The sequence below is a fragment of the Pangasianodon hypophthalmus genome, chromosome 1 (assembly GCF_027358585.1).
Source record: "Pangasianodon hypophthalmus isolate fPanHyp1 chromosome 1, fPanHyp1.pri, whole genome shotgun sequence".
NCBI classification, from domain to species: Eukaryota; Metazoa; Chordata; class Actinopteri; order Siluriformes; family Pangasiidae; genus Pangasianodon; species Pangasianodon hypophthalmus.
Genome location: NC_069710.1, coordinates 20,268,359 through 20,292,207, shown reverse-complemented (window position 1 = coordinate 20,292,207; position 23,849 = coordinate 20,268,359). Strand labels below are relative to the sequence as shown.

Here is a 23,849-nt window from a genome sequence, read left to right as displayed (position 1 = left end):
GCAAACTTTAAACGTTGAATACAGACAAAAGATTGTGCATGCTTATTAATGTGCCCTAAGCAAGTAAAAATAATAAACATTGTATGCAGTCAAAAAGTGACATGGTGGGAGATATTGCACATATAGTACAAGGACAGTCAGTGTCTGATATCAGCCTATCCATCAAGTCAGGTCAAGTGGAGTTTGTCATTTCAACCATATACAGCCAGTTAGTAAATAGTGAATCGAAACAACATTCCTCCAGGACCAAGATGCTACAGAAGACAAACACAGAACATCACAGAACTACAAGGGACTATATAAATTTATACATAAAGTGCATAAGTGCAAATGTGCAGACAGCACAAGACAGTACAATGACTACTGAGATAGACAATGGGCACAGTAAGTCCCAGTGCAGTGCTGACCAGTACACAGTTCTATTAGAAGGTGAATCCAGTGACAATAGTGCAAAAAGAGTACAATATAAGTTGCTGAAATAGGTGTAAACATAAGAAGTAGCAGCCTAGTAGAGAGTATAAGATATGTATGGTGATATGCTGGTGGCTTTGCGGATGCAGTGTGAGGTATAAGTGTCTGGGATGGAGGGAAGAGAGACCCTTAGGATCTTCTCAGCTGTCCTCACTATCTGCTGAAGAGTCTTGTGATCCAAGACGGTGCAATTCCCAAACCAGGCAGTGATGCAGCTGCACAGGATGCTCTCGAAAATCCCTTTGTAGAACATAGTGAGGATAGGGGATGGGATGTGCTTTCCTCAGTCTTCTCAGAAAGTACAGGCGCTGCTGGACTTTCTTTGGTTAGTATAACCAGCTTTCCCTGGAAACTTCTTGCCAGCGCTGAGTCTGAATGCCAGCACAGTTTAGGCAAGGGAGCCCTGTGTGTCTTTCCTTTATGACAGACATTTGGTCTATGGCTGCCACTGGGTCTAGTAGTACCACAGGGCACGCACTGGGCACTCTACAGAGTCCAGTGTAAATGTAAATGTTAAAATGCAGTGCATGGAAGATAGAGTGTTGTGCTTGTGGAGGTGTTACTGAATAGAATTCAACAGTCTGATGGCCTGCAAGAAGAAGCTGTACCACAGCCTGCAGGTGCAGCATCTGATGCTGTGATACTGTCTACCTGATGGTAACAGCGAGAGCAGTCCAAGGCTTGGGTGGCTGGAATCTCTAATGATCCTCCATACTTTCCTCACACACCACCTGGTGTAGATGTCCTGGAGGGAAAGAAACTCCCCTCGGAACCTCCCCTAGGCTGTCTGCACCACTCTCTGCGGTGTTTTGTGGTTGAGGGCATTGCTGTTCTCATGCCAGGCGGTGATGCAGCCAGTCAAGATGCTCTCCACAGTGCAGGTGTAGAATGATTTGAGAATGTTGGGGTTCATACTGAACTTCCTCAGCAGTATGAGGAAGAAGAGGCGCTGGTGAGCTTTCTTAACCACTGCCTTGATGTGACTGGACCATGTGAGGTCCTCAGTGATAGCTGTTGACCCGCTCAACTGGCGTCCTGTCGATGGTGATGGCGGTTTGCTCCCTGTAATGTCTCCTAAAGTCTTTTTTTTTGGGTCTTTTTTTTTGTAATCCAATAGCAATTAAATATATTAGCATTAATTTAAGCTTTAAATAAGGAAAAGTTACTGAACATACTGTGGGTTGTGCGCTATTTTACAATGATGCACCATGAATTTTCAAAGTAGTAGTGCTATAATGATAGGTACATCATTGTCCAGTCACCTGGATTCCATCTTATGTCTGTGTGCTCACATACCAAGACCATTCAACATAGTGATATATTGCACATTATTTGCAAATACTGCTGTCATATAACCAGTTTTCCCTGGAACCTACTTGCCAGAGCTGAGTCTGAATGCCAGCACAGTTTAGGCAAGGGAGGCCCTTGTGTCTTTCCTTCATGACAGCCAGTTGGTCTATGGCTGCCACTGGGTCTAGTAGTACCACAGGGCATGAACTGGGCACTCTACAGATTTGGCTACATGATCAATCTGATCAGTAGCAAAAAGGCATTTTTTTGGAAACAATTTCAGTTCATTATCTTGCAAAAACTTGTAAGGATGTGTCTTAGCAAAGGGGGAGATCCCATGCTGGGCTCTTGTGAAATCCACACAGACAGAGTTGTCCCATCCCTTTCAGAAAGGTAGTAACCCTAACCCTAACCCTAAGTTTATGAGCCCCTACTGACATGTACCTTTAGTGAGAAAGGGCTTAAAAGGCCCGTGTACTATGGTATGGGTGACTATACTATGGTATGGGTGACTTGGCTGTGGATGCAAAATCTTTCTGCCCTTTTGTGATAACAGACTTGCTCAGGGGAGGAAACTGCCAGGGCATTCTGACCGCAAGTGAGAGTAGGCCTAGTAGCTGAATGTTGTGTAATGTGGGCAGAAATGTGGAATATGGCGGAGTCAGTTGGGGCCAATGCAACCAGTCCAAGTAGGCTGTCCAGCTTCACTAACCACAATCTGTAATGAGTTGACTTTTCATTGGTGAAAAGGTCCACATGTACTGTACCTTGCCAAACTTGTTGCAGATCTGGGACACCATTTCTGGGTGAAGATGCCACTCCCCTGGGCGTACCTTTGTACAGTGCTGATAGGTGTGTCGTGCATCTTACCATGGGTGGGCCCACCTGCAAAAATAGCCACATGACCTGATTCCGCCGTGATTATTCATCTATCTGTCACAATGTTACCTAATCAGATTAGCACATGATGACATCTCAGATCTGGTAAAAATAATTTTAGGGCCATATTGACTGCCCTCAATTCTAGTTGGTCAATGTTTTCTGTTTTCACACTGAGGGGCCACACTGCTCCCAGCCAGTGAGTGAAGCGTCCATGGTCTCTCAGATGGGACACTGCTTCCAGTGCGGACCCCTTTTCTTAGGATGGCCTTGAGCCTGTGCCTTCTCTCTGAGATGTGGTCATGGCTCTGCTTGTTGTAGGCTGATAACCCATTTCTGAAAAACAGACCCTACAGCTGTGGCTGCCATAAGCAATCCTTGTATATGTAGCAGGAGCTGGTACCGCAAACAGCGGCCTGACTGAATCTGATTGGTGAGAGCATTAATGTATTTGTTAGTCAAAAACAGCAGTATCTGTCTGCACACATCTCGAAAACAACCATAATGCTAGGGATAGGCCAAAGGGTAGACCTTTCAATAGAAATGTCTGTATTTGGAAGACAAACTTCAAAAGCATGTGTGTTCTGGAGTGATGGGAACAAGGAAATAGGAATCACGCAGATCCAATCGATGTAAACCAGTCTTGTAGCAACTTTAACATATGGAAGGGAAGGGCTTCTCAAGGACCAGTTCAGCCCTCTCAAATCTTGAACCTGATGGAAACTGGCATTCTGCTTCAGAACAAGAAAGTACATTGAATAGACCCCTTTGTCCTGAACCATGGGGTTCACAACTCACAGGATGAATGGGGGTGCTCAGACATCTAAAGGGATGGTATATAGCCATGATTCTCGCCACCTCTGGTGGAAATAGAACTTCAGGGGTCACAAGAAATTTTAAAAGCAAGAACATTTAAATTTTGGTCTTGAGTCTTGACTATGAAGAGGGTAAAAATGAATATAACCGAAGAAAAATATTTGTCATTTCAGGACCTTAGTATTATAAGGCTCTATCTAGAATGAATGAATAGGAGATAGAACCAAATCATGACCATAATACTATGGTCATAATTTGTCTTGTACTTCTGTTCTTAAAAGGTTTCGAGTTTACCTGTCATGTACTAGCTGTTATAAGAGAATTAGCAAGCAATTTAGCAAGCAGAGCTTGATTTAGACATATGTGATGAAACAGGGCACATTGCTGGTATCATGGCTCAATTTATGTTGATCAGGTGAGCCGTCATGCCTGTTGTCTCTGGTTTTGCAGATACCAGCTACATATTTACTTTATCTAATCAGTGAGGTTCCTGCTCATTAGCTCTAACCTCATTATGTTACAGCAGATGGGAGATTTGGGATCACTGCAAACTGTAAGAAAAATCTGTTTGACTCTTGTTCCTGGGAATTGTTTTAATTGACAACATGCAAATTTCATACTGGATGGAGAACACAAATATCCTGTTTATTATAAGAATTATTACTTGTGAGTTTGTTTGGCCACCGACATTCATTATAGCTGCAGTAAGCGTAACACAATAGTGTAAGCTGTGAAGAGGAGATTATTGAAATGCCTCCTTATAGCTAACACTATCCAAGTCAAAATTTTGCATTGTAAGGGAAAACACACAAATAAGCTGTCTTCATTCTCCTCGGCTGCCACCTAATGGCTAAATAGGCACATGCCACTATATTCATGGGTGTGTGAATATTAGGTTGGTTGAATAGAATTTTTCTGGATAGGATAACTGAAGCCAATCCTTGTTCACTGTATATGTAACAGCAACTATGTATTTCCAGTGAAATAGCTAAAATAAAGAGAGCTGCTGACTGTTTCTGTTTATTCACAGTGGTAGCAGTGATGCGGGCTGAGAAACCTTGACACCAGAGCTGTTCAAAACATACAGAAACATAATCAACAGGTTCAAAAGCTTTATCACAAATGATTTGTTGTAGTAATTAGGAAACAAATTGATAAGATCCATCAATCAGATTGACTCAGAAATCAAAGTTATACGTATAGCAATAATAATCATTTGGGGAGATTGAAGACAAGCTGTGCAGCTGCATTCTGGATCATTTGCAATGGTGTGATGGTACACAGTGGAAGATACACCAAAAATGAGTTCAAGTAGTCCAATCCTGAAATGAACAAGGGACTGAACAAGCACCTAAGGGTAAATCTAGGCAGCTGAAGTGAACAGTGCAGTAAAAGGCAATTGCTGTCATAAAGGATAAATGAATGTAGTCTGCATTTATATGATATGTATCAGGCTTTCTATGTCATATACACATGTAACCAGAGTGCACACATTTGAGTAATAGCTCTCCCTTGTGGAGCATTCGGCTGAGTGATGTGTCCATGAGGCACTTTGTGTAAAAAAAAACCCTCAAAAAGTAGGGCTGATTCTACATTAGTGGGTCTGTGAGTTTAAGGGGATAGCCTACTTCTCAGCTTAGCCTTCTCAGTCAAGGGTATTGCTTCTCATACGATAAGAGTTTAACTTTCCTGTTCTTGAAATCTGATTAACTGCATGTGTATGCCTTTTGCTTAAACATGCTTGCTTATTTATTTATTTATTTATTTAAGACCTAGGTTGGAAACATTGTTGCTCTTCACCACCTGGACAGACTATTTGGTTAGTGTTGCCTGACTAGGAAATTATTTTTATGAAGATGACTATATTCTAAAATTTACAATTTGAATATTTTTTTAAGGATGTCAAGGCTTTGTATTACCATTTAAATGGGAAGATTTAAGTGGGAAGATTTTAGGGCGTAGTTCTCACAAGGCGCCAGAGCAGAGGTTTTTCATCCTGGGTGAAAAAAGAAATGTGCCTTTTTGAAAAAAGAGAATTTAAAAGAAGTTAAAGTAAAATTCAGCATATCCTGCATCAAGACAATAGTGCAAAATATAAATTATACTCCACAGTGTAATGGTTTGAAAAGAAATAAAAGCAAGAGGTCAGTGTTTTTCCATGATTATTTCAGTCTCTAAACCTGCTCTGAAGAAAACAATGTATAATATCTTGAAATATACAACAGAATATGCCCTGCTTGGAAGATGCAAAAGAGGTTGGAGGCATTTACAAAGGAAAAGGGGTGGGCATACAAATCCAGATTTTTTTTTAATTATCATCTTAACAAAGACTATTTGACTAGTTTGTTACTTTTGATAATGAAGCAATGGTGGAACCTAACACACTAAATATCTTATCTTGTTGGTTAACAAAATTATCTCTGTAATTTTCATTTAGTTCTAAAGGTGAGCAAACTTTTGCATGCAACTTTAGTCAGTCATTAAGTAATTGTAACTAATGACTAATGGCTGGTTAGTGTACTGAAAGTGTAGAATAATTTTTTTAAATAGCATTACCAATCACATAATGAAGAAACCATTCAAACATTTAAATGGTACATTAGAAGTTATGCCATCTCTCTGTGTAACTCTATCATTGATAATAGTTTATTAATAAGAACGTGTGTTATAAGACCATTAATCATTTTTTTGTTACACCATTGTTTTATATACTTGTGAAATTTTTAGATGCATATTCAATAGGCAGTAATAAAATACTAACAAATGCACTAATCTTCACACTTACTTGGTGCCTATTTGTGTGCTCTCTTTGTTTCTAAGTCTTGCAACAAAAAGGCATAAAATTTTCCACCCAGGCAGGAAGGGCTACAGGGCGAGTGTTCCCATGCATCAGTCCCCACAGCTAATACAATACCATTTAAACTATTCTGAATGCAGGCTTTTGTCTCTGGGGGTCTCCTGTTCTGGTGGTCGAATCTGGCCAGAGATCAAATGATCCCAGCCTTTCCTGTGGTATTTTATTACACCAGGTGGTAAAAACAGTAAAATTAAAGTTAGATTTAATAATTCCAACTGTATGGGTTGGTTTCCTGTCTGGGTACACGGTGTCATAAACATTTTTTGTGGAGGATGGAGAATCTCAAGCAATGTAATTGGGTGCAAAAAAATTGTGTATATATAATGCTAGTAATAATATGTTTATTGAAAACTAAATTTGTGTTAAACAAGTAATAAATAGTTACTACTTAATAGTTGCCCATAATAATAATAATAAAAAAATAGCTGTTATTCAAATGGTATAATAATCAGTACAAGATTTTTCAATTACCACACACTACCAAACTTTACTAGTGTAGATACAATTTTTTTCCCTTGTGTAGCTAACACTAGCTCCTTGATCAAACTCCTTCTCTTGTCCTAAACAAAAATAGTAAATTGCCAATGAATGCCCCACTGCAGAGCAGGTCACCTGTGGCCACACTGTCCCATTCACTGCGGTTTAGCGCTCAGTGATCTGTGCAGGTATAAAAGCACACGTGAAGGATGAGTTCTGATGATGACCTCTTTGTGGACCCTACTCTTCACGATGAGACTGTGAGTAATAAGACCACATTTTCTTTCTTCTGCTTTATATATTTTTCACACACACACACACACACACACACACACACACACACACACACACACAGTGTTTATAGCATTAAACTTAAGTGGAATCAGTTAAGATTAATGCTATAAATGTCATAATTTCTCTTTTTCTCATTTTCTCTTTCTCTGCTTTAGCTCTGGCTCTTGCGTCAGGCTTGTTCTGTCGATGCTGGTGTTTATAACAGTTGTGTATTCAGCAGCTATGAGAGGTAATCATTATTATCGTCCTCAGTCTGAAATACTTCACTTGTGTTTGATTCCATACACTTCCTGCAATACAGCATGCATTTATCAATCAATATACTTACAATACCTAGATCCTGTTTCTTCCTTTTTTTGGCTGCCGTTGTTGTTGGTAAATAATGTACGCCTGCCAATATATTTTTATTTGTCCAGGCCAGAATGAAGACTTTCTAAACTTTTTAAATGGTAGGTCTCTTTTTTTTTTTTTGCTTGTTTTTGCACACAGACATGCACAAATTACATTTCATAGATAGATAGATAGATAGATATGTTAAAATACTCTCATCTCTTTCCAGAAGCCTTTAATAGGGACAGCCCTGAGCCAGCAGTCGTAACTGGTATGTAAATCTAATGCAGAATTCAAAACTGAGAGTATAGTTTATATATAATACATAGTATACAATTTTCCTGTTAGACTGTTTCGACCAGGGGTGACAAACTCATTGTAAGTAACAGGCCACATTACACTTAGGCCGGACCAAAAAATTCAGTTTATTGGACTCGGTATCACTTTGACAACTCCTCTTAAATGATGTCATTTATCCACATTTATCTGACAAGCACTTTTTGAATATAGAAACAGATTGAACGTGCAGCATATCACCTACAATAGAAATTAACATAGTGCAATTCATTTCTAAAAAGAAAAAAGAAAAACCAAGAAGATTATATATCATATGTGGTTATATTAAACCACATTTTGTAGTGCAACAACTTGGAACTGGACTATACGTCAGGAATCTACACAAAATAACCAATGATACTGGGAAGTGAATACAGTTAGCAAAATTGTTTACAAATAAAAAATTTTAAAGTTGTGATTGCAGACGTATTCACCCCCACTGCTGTGGAACCCTTAATTTCTTCTGGAAAATGACACATTTTTCCAGTAGTTGAGATTATGGCCCTGAGTTTATTGCTCTATTTTGCCCCCTGGAGGAGTAACAGAGACTTCCAATTCAATTATAATCCAGAAAATGATTTTTAGTCAGAACACAGGTTCTAAATTCATTTGGTCAGCCAGATTACAACCTTTACTGGGCCAGTCCCAGACCCACAAGCTGTATATTTGACACCTCTGGTTTAGACAATCATTTGTTCTGATGCTCCTTGACATATGGTGTATGTCTGAAATGTTTACAGATCACACATTTCGTAATGTTTGACACTGAGTTGTTCTGCTTTTGTTGTTTAGTCTCAGATCCATCAAATGCTGTTGGTGCTCCAGACCCAATAGCAGGTGAGTGTCAAGGCAGTGAAATGGTTTGAAGCCATGCAGAGGAATAAAATATACAGGCCAAACTCAAATTTAACAGAGATGTTAAATTTGATTAGTTTTGATGTTTAAATGAGCTCTGTGCAATGTGTTCAGCTTTTTAATGCTCTCATTTTCTACAGTGTGCTCAACTTCCACTCCAATGGATAACCCTGCTGGTGAGTTTGTATCATTGAGTCCAGACTAAATATTGTTTTTTAGCTGAATTCCTAGAAATATAGCAATCATTGAATTTTCTCATTAGAATTATTCAGTGTGACTCCAGAGACTGATTCAGTGGAATATCCAGGTCAGTTATAGAAGATAATTCATAGTAATTAAGGTATTATATAAAGATGATATTAAATACACCCTCCTTCCCCTGTCACTATCCTCTCAGACACTGCTGATGAAAAATCTAAAGAGAACAGCAAATCTGCTGATCGAACAGGTAAATTAAATTTCTATAGTATTAGTGACTGTGTAGATGAACGCAATATCAAATACCTGCATTAATAATAGATAGATGCATGTGCTTTTGTTACATTCATGAAATAGACACATGTACTTTTAGTATTCATTAAATTATGAATTTGGACATCTTGATCTGAGCTGATCAATTGATACTGTATATTGTCCTCTAAGACACCATTAACCATAATATGGCCTAAAACCACACACTTTTATATTAAAAGACAATTATTAAAGAATTGAGCTATGTTACATATTACATGCACATTTGTTTCAGACAATTATGATCACCAAAGTTCAAAGAAAAGAAACAAACTACCTGGTATGCCATATATTTTCATATTAAATCTCAGTGAAAAATCTTTTGTGTCTAGCTCCAAATTTGAAGAGTGATTAGCATAAAACTGTCTTGGTTATTTGCTTTATGTCACAGAAACCTTAGGATTAGACAATGATTCTGATGGTAAGGCATGTTGTCAACAATATAGTACACTGACTCCACACAGATATTTATTAATGATCTGAAATTAACAAATAAATATGACATATTTTGACACATTAAAATACCTTTGTGGCTCCCTCTTGCTGCAGACAGTAAAAGTGCAGAAAGGACAGACATGGACAAATATGTTAACACAGAGAATAAGAAACAACCCAGCAACCCAACAGAAGGTATATTCTGAATGATGTGCCAGTTTTCAGGGCTCTCATCCAGCCTTAGTATAATGTAACTGGCTCTTGTATTATGGCTCTATTGATTTCAGTGTAATACAAAGACTACGAATTGTGTGGTCTGCTAGACAAATGAAAAGTGCCATTAAATTGATTTAATCACCAATTTATCTGGTTCCTAATATATTGCATCATTACATGTATATATGAATCTATTTTTGTTGTATGGTCCAATCACAGAGAACAGGAGCAGCCAGGAGATGTATGGACCTTGGGATTTTATGACAGACCAAGAAAGGAAGAAGAGGATGGACACTGAGAGAGGAAGGGAGGAACACAGAGTGACTCAAATCACTGAGACTGAGGCCACTAAAATGGACAGTTACTTACCTGGCCAACCCCAGGCTAAAGAGAGAAACAGAAAAGACAAGACCGAGATGATGAGAGAAAACAGTGACTCTGTCCCGCTGAGTGATAGCCAGAATATTATTGATCAGAGTCAGGAGTGTTTGGAGGTGTCCAGCTGGATGATGAGATATCCAGATGGGGAAAACACTAGTGTAGGTGCAGGTGTAGATCCACAGAGTGAAGAGGGAATCACAAATTATGAGCGCCAGCTAAGGAAACTGTGTGCTGCTAGAAAGAGACTGAGGACACCAAGAACTGAGAGAGAGCAGCTGGACACAGATAGTGCAGAAAGGGTGAATAGTGAGCTTCTAGACAGAGATAACAGCAGTGAGAGAATTCCTGCTTAAACCCTGTGAGGACTTTCATTGTATAACCATTTTTATTTTTCGTTATGTTCCAAAATGTGAATTGTAACTGTTAAAAAATGTCCGAACTTTTGTTCCTATGATTGTGTTGTCTTATCCTTTCATCTATCCCTGACAACTCTCTCTGCAGATATAATGAGGAGTGTGTCTGTGCCAGACCCCCCGCTAAGCTGTTAGTCAGAAAACCCTCATGGTGGCTGCCACTTTTTGATCATCAGATTTTGTCTTTGGGTCATCCAACAGCAAAGCGGCATCACGCAGGCCTTCCAGGTACAGCTGGCTCGTCCATGTCTGCTTGGGGCCATAAATTACGTAGCTCGTCTCGTCTGCTGCAGGCTTCATCTGCTCTAATGGACCTCAGAGAGTCTTTCGCCATCTCGTAATCATGACAGAGATGTCAGCGTGTTAGAGAAGATTTACAACAGATTCTCACTTGTAGAGATTGTGAAATGTGCTCTCTGCTTGCAGCTGTGCTGCATGGCTATCATTCTTAACACGGTGATGCTACATGGTAAAAGAGGAAACTCATATAAAGGGGCTGGACTATATGACATAATCAAAATAACACACTGGCGGAAAAAAATAAAACATGTAACTCACTATGAAAACTACACCAATAAATAAATAAGTACAAACTCGTTTCCTTGCAAGCCTGTTCTTTTATGATAATGGACCAATTCAGAAGTCAGGTGGTCTTTAGGATTAGTTGGTTGTTGCTGTAGTCTTGATGGTTTCTATATTTAAGAGGCAGCCTGTGGGGGAAGAGTTTGATCTTACAAGTCAAAGACATGCTTAAAATACATCAGAAACATGAGCAGTGCAACCGTTATCAAGCCTATAAGCCTTTGATGGTATCACAAGTACCCCAAATATCTGATTAAAGATTCATCTAATTTTAAAATGTAAAGATGCCTAGTTTTTGTCAATCTGGAAAGAAATAAAAAGTGATCTTTGTATAATAGTGTGAAGCTGCATCAGATGTTGCTGTGGCTAAATTCTGGTCAGTTTTTTTGTTAATGTCTGTAACATATTTTGACATAAACATTAAATTCTTTTATTTATGGTCTTATTTTATGGTCAGTCTTCCTAAAGATGTTTTAATTGCTAATTTGCTAGCAATTTAGAGCTTTCCTCATGTAGTAAATGGCATGCTTCGATCAAGTTGTTGGTTAGGTGCCATAGTCAAATGGACATAAGCCTAATAGATTCCATTTGTAGAAAGTCTATATACCAGCTGTCAAATCATCCACAATGCATATGCACCATTGTGAACACTATATAGATGGCAGCAGACAACGTTATAATGTTTGAATGCTAATGCTAAATTTAGCCAACAGAGCAAAATTCACTGAATTAATCAGTGTTTACTTCAGCACTGATGCAATAGCAAATAGTGCTCAGTTGAGTTAAGAGCAGCAATGAGGCTCATGTTCGTTAAAGGCCATGACTGACATGTATGTCAGGAGATGAGATAAGGGAGGGTGATAGTTTTTCCATTAATAGATCATAAATGTAGAGATAATATTATCAGGTTAACATCATTGCAACTGAAATAATATAGAGATAATATAATATAGAGATGATTGAGATAATATACACATGAGAACAGTAATTGAGGACCACAAATCAGTTTCTAATGTAAATTAAAGTTACATATTAATCCAGTTGCTAATTAATTCAATAAATAAAGCAGTTACTTTTAGACAATCACTGACATGTTGCCTGTTTGTGGAATATCTGTGACAGAGATGCATACAGAATGTGCAAATAAGACACCTGAATTTGAAATAGTAGAAAATGTAGACATTTCACCATGTGAAGCGTTTTCCCAGGCCACCAGACATGCACTATTGTAAAATCTTTCCCTTGATGTTTGAGGTTCCGATCCTCATTTGAGACTAAATTATGTTGTGATCATTGTTAAAAACTCTAACTCTGTCAGCACCTGAAGAATCATTTCACATTTCATGACAAAAGCAATGACCTCATACAAATCTTGTATATTTTTGAAACTATTATCAGGTTTCAGTCAGGTGAATACTGTGGGAGCACACAGTGATCATTTTTTAAAACATATATGCATTTTTATATTATTCAGATTATAGCTACACTCTGAAAAAAGTTATATTTCATTCAAAGGATCTATGTAAAACTCTACATCAGTGTTTCCCTATTAGAGATGGTCCCCAGTAGAACCCCTTTCACTAAGAACTCTTAATTACACACAAAAACACCCCCTTCTCTTTTTTTGACAAAACCATTTTTTCTAAAAATTATACAGAATCCATTCAGTTGGGAGATTTCTCAAATTTGTTATAAATTTCTTTTTGTATTCACTATCTCTAGTCTGAGACTATTTCACTTCAAGATGCTAGAGTGCTGCAAATGCTGTCTGCACAATTAGGTTCTTTTTGCTGTAGGCAGACAAATAACCAGGAATATACTGAAGGGTTTACACTTTCAAAACATTATTCTGAAATTCTGGACTGATACCTTTTTACATAAAATTAATAACACGAGAACCAAAGTATTTCCAGAAAACCCCCGGTAATGAAGACGAAAGACGCAAACATAGGAGATGGGTAGGAGGTGCTGGAAATAGGAATTGATAACTTGTAATCATTTGAAACCTCTAATCAACTTGTGTGGTTGTTTTTGGAAATGTCGCACACCAGACAGTATCTTCTCACTACTCACACTGATATAAGTGCTAGAGAAATGTGTGGACAATGATTGCAGTGATTCTATAAACTTTCTACATTGTTGAATTTAGTAAACTGTTCAATTATGATATTGTGAAGATACATCTATCAGTGTAATATACAATTAGAAAAGCACATATTTATAACATGTTCTACAGGCAGAATTTATCCTTGAGAAATATTCTTATGTGAATTGATTTAAAATTGGAGCTTCAGAGTAAGTTGCTTAACTATGTGGATAAAAATATTGCTTTTATTCTTTACTGCAACATGACCAGCATCAGACACACTTCATTTTTCCTCATAGCTTCGGGATATCTGGAGCAAATCCATATCTCAGATCTCAAGAAACTCCCACTTCTTCAACATACTAGGCAAAGCACTTTTTATTCTCTCCCACTTTCTCTCATACAAGTATTTTCATACAGCTTGCTTGACATAGAGCCCCCCAACCTTCCCCCCACCCCCCAACCCCGGGACGAATCTAAAAGTAGAAGTATCAAGTATCACATATTGATTCTTGAAGTATCAGGTATCAAGAAGTATTAAGTTTTTTTTTTTTTCTGTGCTACACTCCCTAATGCCCTGTATGGTTTAGCTGACCTAACCCAAGATCACTGAAATGATAAGGGATGTGATCACTGTTAAATAAAATCAACATCAAAAAGCACATCCACAGAGAGTTTTAAAAATGAATTGAACTGTGTGATTCCAATGAAGCCTTGTTAAAGTTTTCACCATGAGTGCACCTTACTTTACTTCAGTCCCGCTTCTACATGTTGTTGATGTATCCACTAAAGGGACCGCTCTGATTTTCAGTATTTAGGTTTTTGTTTTGCCTTAGCTTCATTCAGTCAACTTGGCTGAGTTCAGAATGTGGAAGCCGCATTGATGCAGAAAACCAACCAATCAGTGCTCCAATCCAGCCTGCATATCTGTCTGTGTCTGATATTAAAGAGCTTTTTCCAGCTCTGTGTACTGGGAACGTACACTTGTGACCACTCTGTGTCTATGTCCAGTCATTGTTGAAGAGGGTTTCACTCCCCAATAGCTTTTCCATGTGTGGGGTTAAATCAAACGGAGAGAAGGAGGGGCGAAGTGGCTTTGGCTTCTGTTGAAGACCAGCTTCCTCACCATGAACAGGCCTCCACCCTCTCCTTATAAGAACTTCATTCAGGGGAAAAAGTTGTTTGTGCATGTGTGTGCTCATTGATGGAGGCCTGCGTCAATGTGCCATCACATACGTCAATTTCACTCCTAAAAACAGGAGCTGGTGAGTGCGTGGATGTGTGCATGATTAATTTCTAAATAATGGATCACAGGCCAATTTTGTGAGTTTGACTAGTGGCCAACTAATGTTGGCACTAAGAAAGTGCCTGTGTTTAAATGAGGCCCAGTAATGGAGTGATGTGAGATTAGTCACTGCATAGTCGTCTTGACAGCGAGCAGACAGCCCTAATGTGTTGAGACCTGAAGCCAGAATCTCTCTGTTCTACTTTTTCTCACTCTTTTCCTCTCTACTAAGCACAGCTGATATTTTTCAAACATAGCCTGATGATTTTGTTGCTCATTCCAACACGATACTTCGTGCCAGTGTTTTCTATGCCATGATGCAATGGCAGCTACATTTTGTCACTCATGGCTAAGGATGAAATATTTCCTAATAACTATAAGTCACTGCTTAGAACTGTGTGATTTTATGGGCCCACAGGTTTACAGTTTGCCTTGTTACTGATTGCTATGAACCTCAAGAGTTTCCAAAGCTTATGTAAGAAATAAAACATGCCTGTCATGCAATGAACGTGTTGATTATTTTCCACTAATACCATGTCCTGGAGTGTTTTATTCCTCTTATACCACAGCAATTTGCCAATGCTAACAATGTATTATTTATTAAAGAATATGTCATTGTTTTAAGTATTTATAGTTATATTTAGTCTTGCGGAATGAATCAAGTTAGTTCCCGTTCTCACTTACGTTATAACAGTTATAAACAGTCATTCCTTCACCAGCTTCTCTTTTTTCTCTCTCTCTTGAAATTAATAAGACAAAAAATGTCACTTCCTGTTAACATTACTGAGAAACTGCAAACCCTTTCCTTAGAAAATGTAAAGGAACACCTTTACTTTTGACTGTTACAAAGCACTAACACTGGAGACTCCCACCACATCATGCATCACATGCATTTTTAAAATTTGTTTATTTTGGAGTGTCCACCTTACAAGTCTCTATGAAAGTTTTGCTATAGAAATGATAATGTATTAGAATGAGCACATTAATATAAACCTCTGATTTGCCTTGCATCCAGAATTACTGTCTGAGCCATCAGAATAGACAGTTCATCAGAATGGTATATGTTACAATATTAGATAGCACAAACAGGAAGTGTCCTACTCATATAGATATAAAATAAACAAAAAAAATTAATTATAAAACGATGTAAAAAAAAATGCACAGTACACTTTGATTATTTCTCAGATGTATATATTCTGGCTGGATGATGTTAGCAGCTAAGCGCTGCAGTGTGTTTTTGATCAGCACTCAGCCGTTGCCTCTTTAAAAGCTCCTTCTGTTCTGAAAATAAAGGAGGGCAGTAAAATGAATAAACCATCACTCATGTGCCCTGTCACAAAAGAAAACAAACACACCCTGCCAGGGAGGTGTTGGTTGACACCCTGTGTGTTAAGTCTGTGCCGCCTGTAGGAAATTTGATTAAATGCGTCAAAGGGATGGCGACCACATTTGTCTGGGAGTGGAGGTTTTTCATTTGTCTTTAATACCCAAGTTTAATTTCATGATTGACTAAAGCTCCAGGTGCTTAGTTAATGTCCACCAGATGAGTGCTGCCACAATCCCAATTTTCCAGTGCAAGCTGTGGCTAATAAAAGCCTGGATTTTTGCAGATACCCCTTGTATTCGGCCTCTCCAAGAGGCAGAGGGAGAGTGAGCGAGACCGCAATGTTATACTATGTTTTTATTAAAGCATGTGATTGACAGCTAAGGAAGATTTTTCCAGTATTAAAACCCAGGCCCAATTGGATGGAATAGAGTGCATTGGGATCTGGCTCTCAGCTGCTGGTCCTGGCTCTTCAGCACGCTCTCTCTCTCTCCCTCTCTCTCTCTCTCTCTCTCCTCCTGTCTGTATATGCCTGAAGTGAGACACTGGGAGCTGACAGACTGCCCCAAAGCACTCAGAGAATTCTTTTACAATCAAAAATTGTTAACTCTGTCTCTGAATTCAACATTTGAATAAGTTGGACAGAGGAAGTGTGAAGGGTCTGAAGGCTCAGTGAAGCTGGAACTGCAGAAACACTTCCTATATCTAATCTGCCTCCAATTAGGCAACTGTAAAGGCTCTATGACTCATTAATTTATTCATTAGTACCTGTATACTAACTATTTGCATAGCTATATGCATTGATAACTATAAGAATTCTGAGAACTCTGAGACTGTATGGACTCGCCAGACTGAGACCAATTTTTGTAAGTCCACCTGCATTGCCATACAAAATAATCTAGAAATGTGACAATAGTAAAACTATGGTTCATTAAAAAAAAATCTATGCACAGTGAGAGTTAAAACCTATAAAAGCAGTGAAAGGGAAGGTTAGACTCTGGCCAGTGCTGGACTCAATAAGAATAAATTGGAAGAGCAGTTTGCTGACATAGCCTGATGTCTGGAAGAGCCTTAAAAAGATGACTAAGTGGGAGTACTCCCCAGGCACATTTAACTTCTTCTGATTCTTACTTTAAAAGGATTATAATCCCTCCCAAGACATGTGTCATTTCTTTTGTTCAATTTCTTTCCACATAAAATGTACATAACTGCAATTCTAAACCCATGTGGACGTGTAGGTTTACACACAAAATTAACATAACACATTCAACTGTTGTCCTACTAATCAGGTGAGTTTTTTTTGCATATTTATTGCATAATATATAATTGCATTATATTGCAAATATTCATCTGTTGAACTTAGTGTGGAGAATGGACAGATTAGCCTTTGAGAAGGGTTTTAGCTGAGCTGCAGCTGTACCAGCAGGAAACAATTAGTCCAAAAGCCCAGTAAAGATGGAGAAGGGTTGTTTTCTGACTGCTGGGATGATGACAGGCTTAGTTGGCAGGAACTCAAGGTCCGCACGAGGATCATGCAACCGCAGAGAGTTGAGTGTGAGTGTGTGCGAGAGAGAGAAGGAGCTGTGGATAAGGTGAATTTGCCACCTGTACTTCCATTGTTATTCCTCTATACTTACAAAGCACTTTATTAGTGAACACCTACTCATTCATGTAATTATCTAATCAGCCAATCATGTGGCAGCAGTGCAGTGCATAAAGTCATGCAGATATGAGCCAGCAGCTTCGGGTAATGTTCACATCAACCATCAGAATGGGGAAAATCTGTGATCTCAGTGATTTTGACTGTGGCATGATTGTTGGTGCCAGACGGAATGGTTTGATTATTTCTATAACTGCTGATCTCATGGGATTTTCACACACAACAGTCTCTAGAGTTTACTCAGAATGGTGCAATAAAGAAAAAACATCCAGTGAGCAGCAGTTCCACAGATGGAAAAGCCTTGTTAATGAGAGAGATCAAAGGAGAATGGCTAGACTGGTTCGAGCTGACAGAAAGGCTACAGTGACTCAGATAACCACTCTGTACAATTGTGGTGAGCAGAAAAGCATCTCAGAATGCACGACACGTTGAACCTTGAAGTGGATGAGCTACAACAGCTGCCAAGAACAGAAAGCTGATGCTACAGTGGGCACAGGCTACCACCAGTGGGGCACACAAATGGTAGTGTCAGGATTTGGTGCCAACAGCGTGAATCCATGGACACAACCTGCTTTGTGTCAAAAGTCCATCTTGTGGAATCCATGCCATGAAGAACTGAATGTAGCAGGGTATGTCAGAACCACCTGTGTTAGTATCAGGGTGACGTCACTCATTGACAGCCAATCATTGCCACATCTGCCACATCAAGACCCTTTGTTTTGATATGCGTCATGGTGGGCCCTGTTTCCCTCCCCCCAGCACTTCCGCTTCTGTTTGAGCTGGCAGCAATTGGATTTAGTGGTTGTATTTGGCTGTGACTGATGGTGGAGTTTGCTCCCAGCCCACCCGTATTACTGCCATGCTGGTGGTCGATGGCTGTTGACATTTTGAGCAACCGCATATTATGATTTGTAGCATCACTTTCCTGGTGAATTTGCATGTCTGATGACATTTCCTGCGTTCAGGCTGCAGGGATAAAATGTATATGTGGTCCGAAGACACTGATTGCTGACGCCAATGATGTTTTGCTATCACGGCTGCTGTTTATTATTATGGCTGCTGTTTTGGTTACATTTTTATGTTGTCTTTCTTTTGGACTGTATTTATGCTATCTTTGCATGGAGGATTTGTCTGCCATTTCAGTGTGAAAACAGATAAGCTTACCTTTCCCCCATGCTGTGTCGTGGCCAGTGGCGTGGTTCCAACTGGTTTTGCTTGTTTTCTTTCTTGTTTTGATAACCTGTTCATTTACTTGTTGTAGTTGATTTGTTTTTCTTTTGTTTTCTCTTGTGTTTTGGTTTATTTGATGTCATTGTTGTTAGTGTTTGCTAGCTCTTGTTTTATGTATTTAATAACTATATTTTGTGTATTTGGTGTTTAAGCGATCTTGCCGTTAGTTTTCGTTTCTTTTTCTTATTATTACTGATTGTGAATTGATTTGTTTGTTTGTTTTGCTGGCATAATTATCATTGATATCTGCCAGTTTTTTATAATTATCCATTTGTCTTTTTGTTTGTTTTGCTTTTGGCACAAAGTTTATTTCATTGTGCCCCATCCCCTTTCCTCTGTTTAATTGTTCTGAGTTTTTTTTTTCTGTGCTGTTTATTTTGGAGTCAGTGATTAATGTTTGTGTGTGTCTTTTTCAGGAGCTGACAGGTCCCAGGGTAGGGAGGCTAGCAGTCCCCGTCCTTTGGTGGCGGGGTTTTCTCACTGAGTGCTGTGTCTTTGCCGCTGAATCAACCTTTTCACAGTGCCTGTGTGTCAGTGTGTTTGTGTGTAGTGGCATGGTGCTAGGGGACCAACTAAGTCATCAGTTAGCCTACCCTGCTTTTTTTTTTTTTTTTTTTGTTCTTTTTGTTTCTGTTTTGTTTGTGGGTAAACCGGCAGTGATGGAACAAGTTGATGTATCTAACTAATGTGATTTTTACTATTTATTGTCAATAAAGGAGTTTTTTTTTTTTTGTACGAGTACCCACGTCTCAGTTTACCATCCTTTGGTAACTTACCTGTGTCCTCATTGGGGTTATTATTCACTGGGATATTTTCCCAGTGGCTTAGTCATTTAAATCTAGAGTAAATTCCATCACATTGGCTCCCCCTCCACTCGTAGATGCCACATGATGCTATTTTGAGAGCAAACTGAGGCCCTACCCAGTATTAATATAGTATTTTTAATAAAGTGCTCAGTGAGTGTATTTGCAAGATTCCTTTAGGAGAACTACCTATAGATGAAAGGCTTATTAAACATACCTACAATGGATGTAAAAAGTCTACACGCCCCTGTTAAAATGGCAGGTTTTTGTGATGTATTATTGAGAATTTTTCAAAGATAGTTATTCATGTAGGAGCTAATGATATATGCCTTCGTCAATCAGAGGTCACTAAGAGTAGCATTGTAGAGGTGTGTAAATTAGTGAAGGCAATGTCCGATGCAGTAATATGCTCTGGCCCCATCCCAATGCGGCGTGGCGATGTAGCTTACAGCAGGTTATGGTTGCTGAACTTCTGATGTCCAAGTGGTGTTCCAATAACAATGTAGGCTTTATAGATAATTGGATTAATTTTGAGGGCAAAGCTGGCGGAACAGTGTCCATCCCACTTGGGAAGGTGCTGCTCTCATTTCTTGTAGCATAGCACATAGTCTCAGGATATGGGCCTAGTTAACCAGTGACATTCCAGAGCAAAGGCCAGGGAGCAGACAGGCAGGCTAAACCGATCGTCTGCTAGCTGCACTGAGTCGTCACTTAGGTTCCAACATATTGAAACTGTGTCTGTTCCCTGAGCTAAACAAAAATGTAGAAATACTCAGAATGTTTGTTTTAGTAACCTAATTAACATAAAATTAAGCATACTAAATGCACAGCCAGCACCTTTGATCTGAAGCTAGGACTGTTAAATATTAGATCTCTAATGTCAAATGTACATTCACATCAGCTACTGCACAGAGTTTTATCAATAATCTCCCAGAGTTATCAACTATGACTGGATCACCATCTGACCCCACAGACCTTAATCAGGCAACTGAATGCTTAACAGAGTTCTGCTACACTTTAGATAAGGTAGCTCCACTTAAAAGAAAAATAATTAGAGAGAAAAACTAGCACCCTGGTATATAACAATCTCACACACACCTTAAAACAGACCACAGAATGTAAGTGGCATCAAACTAAATTGGTAGTATTTCAAACCGCATGGAAGGAGAGCCTCCTGAGCTATAGAAAAGCACTTAGTGCTGCAAGATCAATGTGTCTCTCCACCCTAATTGAAGATAATAAAAATAATCCTAGATTCTTATTTAATACTGTAGCAAAATTAACTAGGAATAAGACCACAATAGAAACATGCAAACAATCATTACATAGCAGTGATGACTTCATGAATTTTTTCAATGGCAAAATTAGAATATTTCAGGCAAAAAAATTAATTAACAAACATTATTTACATCATTTATCTTGGTTTCTTTTTGGATTTTTGTTTACATCACAAAAACCTGCCATTTAAATTGGGGTGTGTAGACTTCTTATATCCACTGTAAATCATTTAAACGAGCAGTCATCAAACCCCTTATTAAAAAACCTGACTTCAACCTAAATGACCTACTACTGGCCTCTGATCAGGGTCGTGTCTCCTTGCTTGTGTTGCTTGACCTTAGTGCAGCTTTTGATACCATCGATCATGCTATTTTCCTTGATAGACTAGAAAATGTTGTAGGAATTAAAGGAACGGCCCTCTACTGGCTCAGGTCTCATTTGACTGATTGTTATCAGTTTGTAGATGTAAATGGTGACTTCTCTACACACACTAAGGTAAAGTTTGGTGTTCTGCAAGGTTCTGTTTTAGGCCCACTGCTCTGTTCTTTATATATGCTACATCTGGACAGAATTATTCATAAACATGGTATTAGCTTCCACTGTTATGCCGGTAACACACAGTTGTATGTTTCAGCAAAGTCAGATGACAGACACCAGCTTAATAAAGTTGAGGAATGTGTAAAGGACATTAGACACTGGATGCTTATTAAGACAGAAGTATTTGTACTAGGACCACACGCAGCTAGAAGTAAGCTTTCTGATTACATAGTAACTCTAGATGGCCTTTCTGTTTCATCATGTGCAGCATTAAAACACCTTGGTGTGATTATTGACTCCAGTCTTTCTTTTGAAGCTCATGTAGATAATATTACTAGGATAGCCTTCTTTCATCTCAGAAATATTGCTAAAAAAAGAAATATAATGTCACTACACAATGCAGAAAAATTAGCTCATGCTTTTGTTACCTCTAGGTTGGATTATTGTAATGCCTTACTGTCTGGCTGTTCCAGTAGGTGCATAAACAAGCTCCAGTTAGTCCAGAATGCAGGTGCAAGAGTCCTTACTAGAACCAGAAGATATGACCACATCACCCCTATCTTATCCACACTGCATTGGCTCCCAATCAAATTTCCCATTGATTATAAAATACTACTATTGACCTTTAAAGCACTGAATGGTCTCGCACCACAGTACTTGAGTGAACTTTTGGTCTTTTATGATCCACCACGCCTACTTCAATCAAAAGGTGCAGGCTATTTGTTGGTACCTCGAATAGTGAAGGCTACAGCAGGAGTAGAGCTTTCTCTTACAAAGCCAGTCTTAATGTCTAAGTCTAGGCTGAAAACACATTTGTTTAATTGAGACTTTTGTGAATAGTTTTTTCTTAGGTAAAGGAGCAGATCTGGAGGGTTCATGGGCATAGAGTGCTGTGGTGAACTGGGATGTTTGGATGTTGTCAACCCCTACTCTCACACATTCACTCAGATTTGTTGACGGTGGAGTGGCTGGCTGCCTTATGTCCCAGGGCACCCTCATGTCCGTGTTACCTTCTGGCTTGCCCTTCTTGTTATGCTGTCATAGCTAGTCTTGCTGGAGTCCCTGCTCACACTTTGCACACAATGTACATTGTCCTTTACCATTACATGACAATGTAATCATCTGTGTTTCTTTTTCTCTCTCTCCCTCTTTCTCTGTCGAGCTACACATGCTACTCCTGAGATACCAGTGATCCTGACCCCTTCTGCTCTCCGGACCTGCCCGATCCATCCTGCTACCCTGCATCTGGTTGGAGTTCTCATCACTTCTAAACCACTCACTGGTGCTGAGGCCCCATATGGACAGTCTGAAGATCACTGAGATTACAGAGGATGGTACCACTTAAAAACAATGAAAAGGGCTTTGGACCACAATTCATATGAATGGTTATGTTATGATGGCTTAGGACTACAATTGCTCTGATAGCTTTAGGACTGCAATTGCCATGAACAGTTTTGCATTCAAGTCTCCATCAGCGAACAGTGTATAAGTTCAACAAAACAGACTTCATGTGAAAACTGTAATGAATTTCCTTGTTACACAATTGCACTATTAGTCTATGTAGTACACAGTTATAGAAGGGATTTATTTGTAATCTGTTGTCACCCAGACATGGTTGGTTTCCCTTTTTTCCCTTTCCATGGAGGATGGTTTCCCTTTTGAGTCTGGTCCCTCTCAAGGTTTCTTCCTCATATCATCTCAGGGAGTTTTTCCTTACCACCGTTGCCACTGGTTTGCTCATTAGGGATAAAGTCATTTAAAATTTATATTCTGAATGTATTTATTTCTGTAAAGCTGCTTTGTGACAATGTCCATTGTTAAAAGAGCTATATAAATAACATTGAATTGAACTGAATTGAATTGAACGTAAAAAAAAAATAGAGATATTTTTGAAGAAAGATATTTTTCTACCTTTATTGTGAAGTTGCAACCTATAAATTAAAGTGATTAACAATAAGAATCATTTTAGGGGGAAAAAAAATAAATAAAAATGTACAATAACCTGTTTGCATAAGCATGAACACTCCTAAACTAATACTTTCATATTCAGCTTACTAGCAGTCACCTGAATGATTTGCCCTAAAATCGACTGGTATTTGTAGCTATTCATGATTCCCTCCACCTTGATAAAAGCCGGGTGGTTTAGTGGGGCTTGGATATTTTTTGTGAGAAAGGGATTCTCTCTAGCCACCCCACCCCCATAGCCCAGACATGTGAAGAATATGAGAGATTGTTGTCATATGCTGAGAGTAATCAGTACTTGTCAGATATTCCTGCAACTCATTTAATGTTGCCGTAGGTCTCTTGGCAGCCTCCCTGGTAAGTTTTTGTCTTGTCCTTTTGTAAATTTTGGAGGAACGTCCTGTTCTTGGTGATGTCACTTTGGTGCTCCATTTTCTCCACTCGTTGATGATGGCCTTCATGGTGCTCCATGGTACATCTAATGTTTTGGAAATTCTTTTGTACCCCTCTCCTGATTTATATCTTTTGACAAATGAGATACC

The 23,849-nt window shown here is 38.9% G+C and overlaps 1 protein-coding gene across 6 annotated transcripts; it reads left to right on the top strand.

Annotated features, from left to right (window-relative positions):
* The first annotated feature begins 6,951 nt into the window (after window positions 1–6,951).
* On the top strand, window positions 6,952–11,706 carry zgc:194210 (uncharacterized protein LOC794982 homolog). 6 transcript variants are annotated; one of them, XM_034307035.2, is made up of 12 exons: window positions 6,952–7,050; window positions 7,240–7,313; window positions 7,501–7,533; window positions 7,647–7,685; window positions 8,543–8,587; window positions 8,746–8,781; window positions 8,868–8,912; window positions 9,003–9,053; window positions 9,351–9,395; window positions 9,507–9,536; window positions 9,665–9,745; window positions 9,986–11,705. In XM_034307035.2, the coding sequence occupies exons 1-12, from the start codon at window positions 7,010–7,012 to the stop codon at window positions 10,498–10,500; spliced, it is 1,035 nt and encodes a 344-aa protein (XP_034162926.1). In that variant the 5' UTR covers window positions 6,952–7,009; the 3' UTR covers window positions 10,501–11,705. The 6 variants fall into 6 exon arrangements, with proteins under 6 accessions (XP_034162926.1, XP_034162915.1, XP_034162932.1 ...); XM_034307024.2 differs by having other exon boundaries at window positions 7,644–7,685; window positions 9,986–11,703; XM_034307041.2 differs by lacking the exon at window positions 7,647–7,685.
* The last annotated feature ends 12,143 nt before the right edge of the window (window positions 11,707–23,849 follow it).

Excerpts from the sequence above, each read along its gene's own strand:
- zgc:194210 (XM_034307024.2), top strand. The coding sequence starts at position 7,010 with ATGATGACCTCTTTGTGGACCCTACTCTTCACGATGAGACT. Across the intron at positions 7,314-7,500 it reads GTATTCAGCAGCTATGAGAG|GCCAGAATGAAGACTTTCTA; the intron begins GTAATCATTATT and ends TTATTTGTCCAG. Across the intron at positions 7,686-8,542 it reads TGAGCCAGCAGTCGTAACTG|TCTCAGATCCATCAAATGCT; the intron begins GTATGTAAATCT and ends TTTGTTGTTTAG.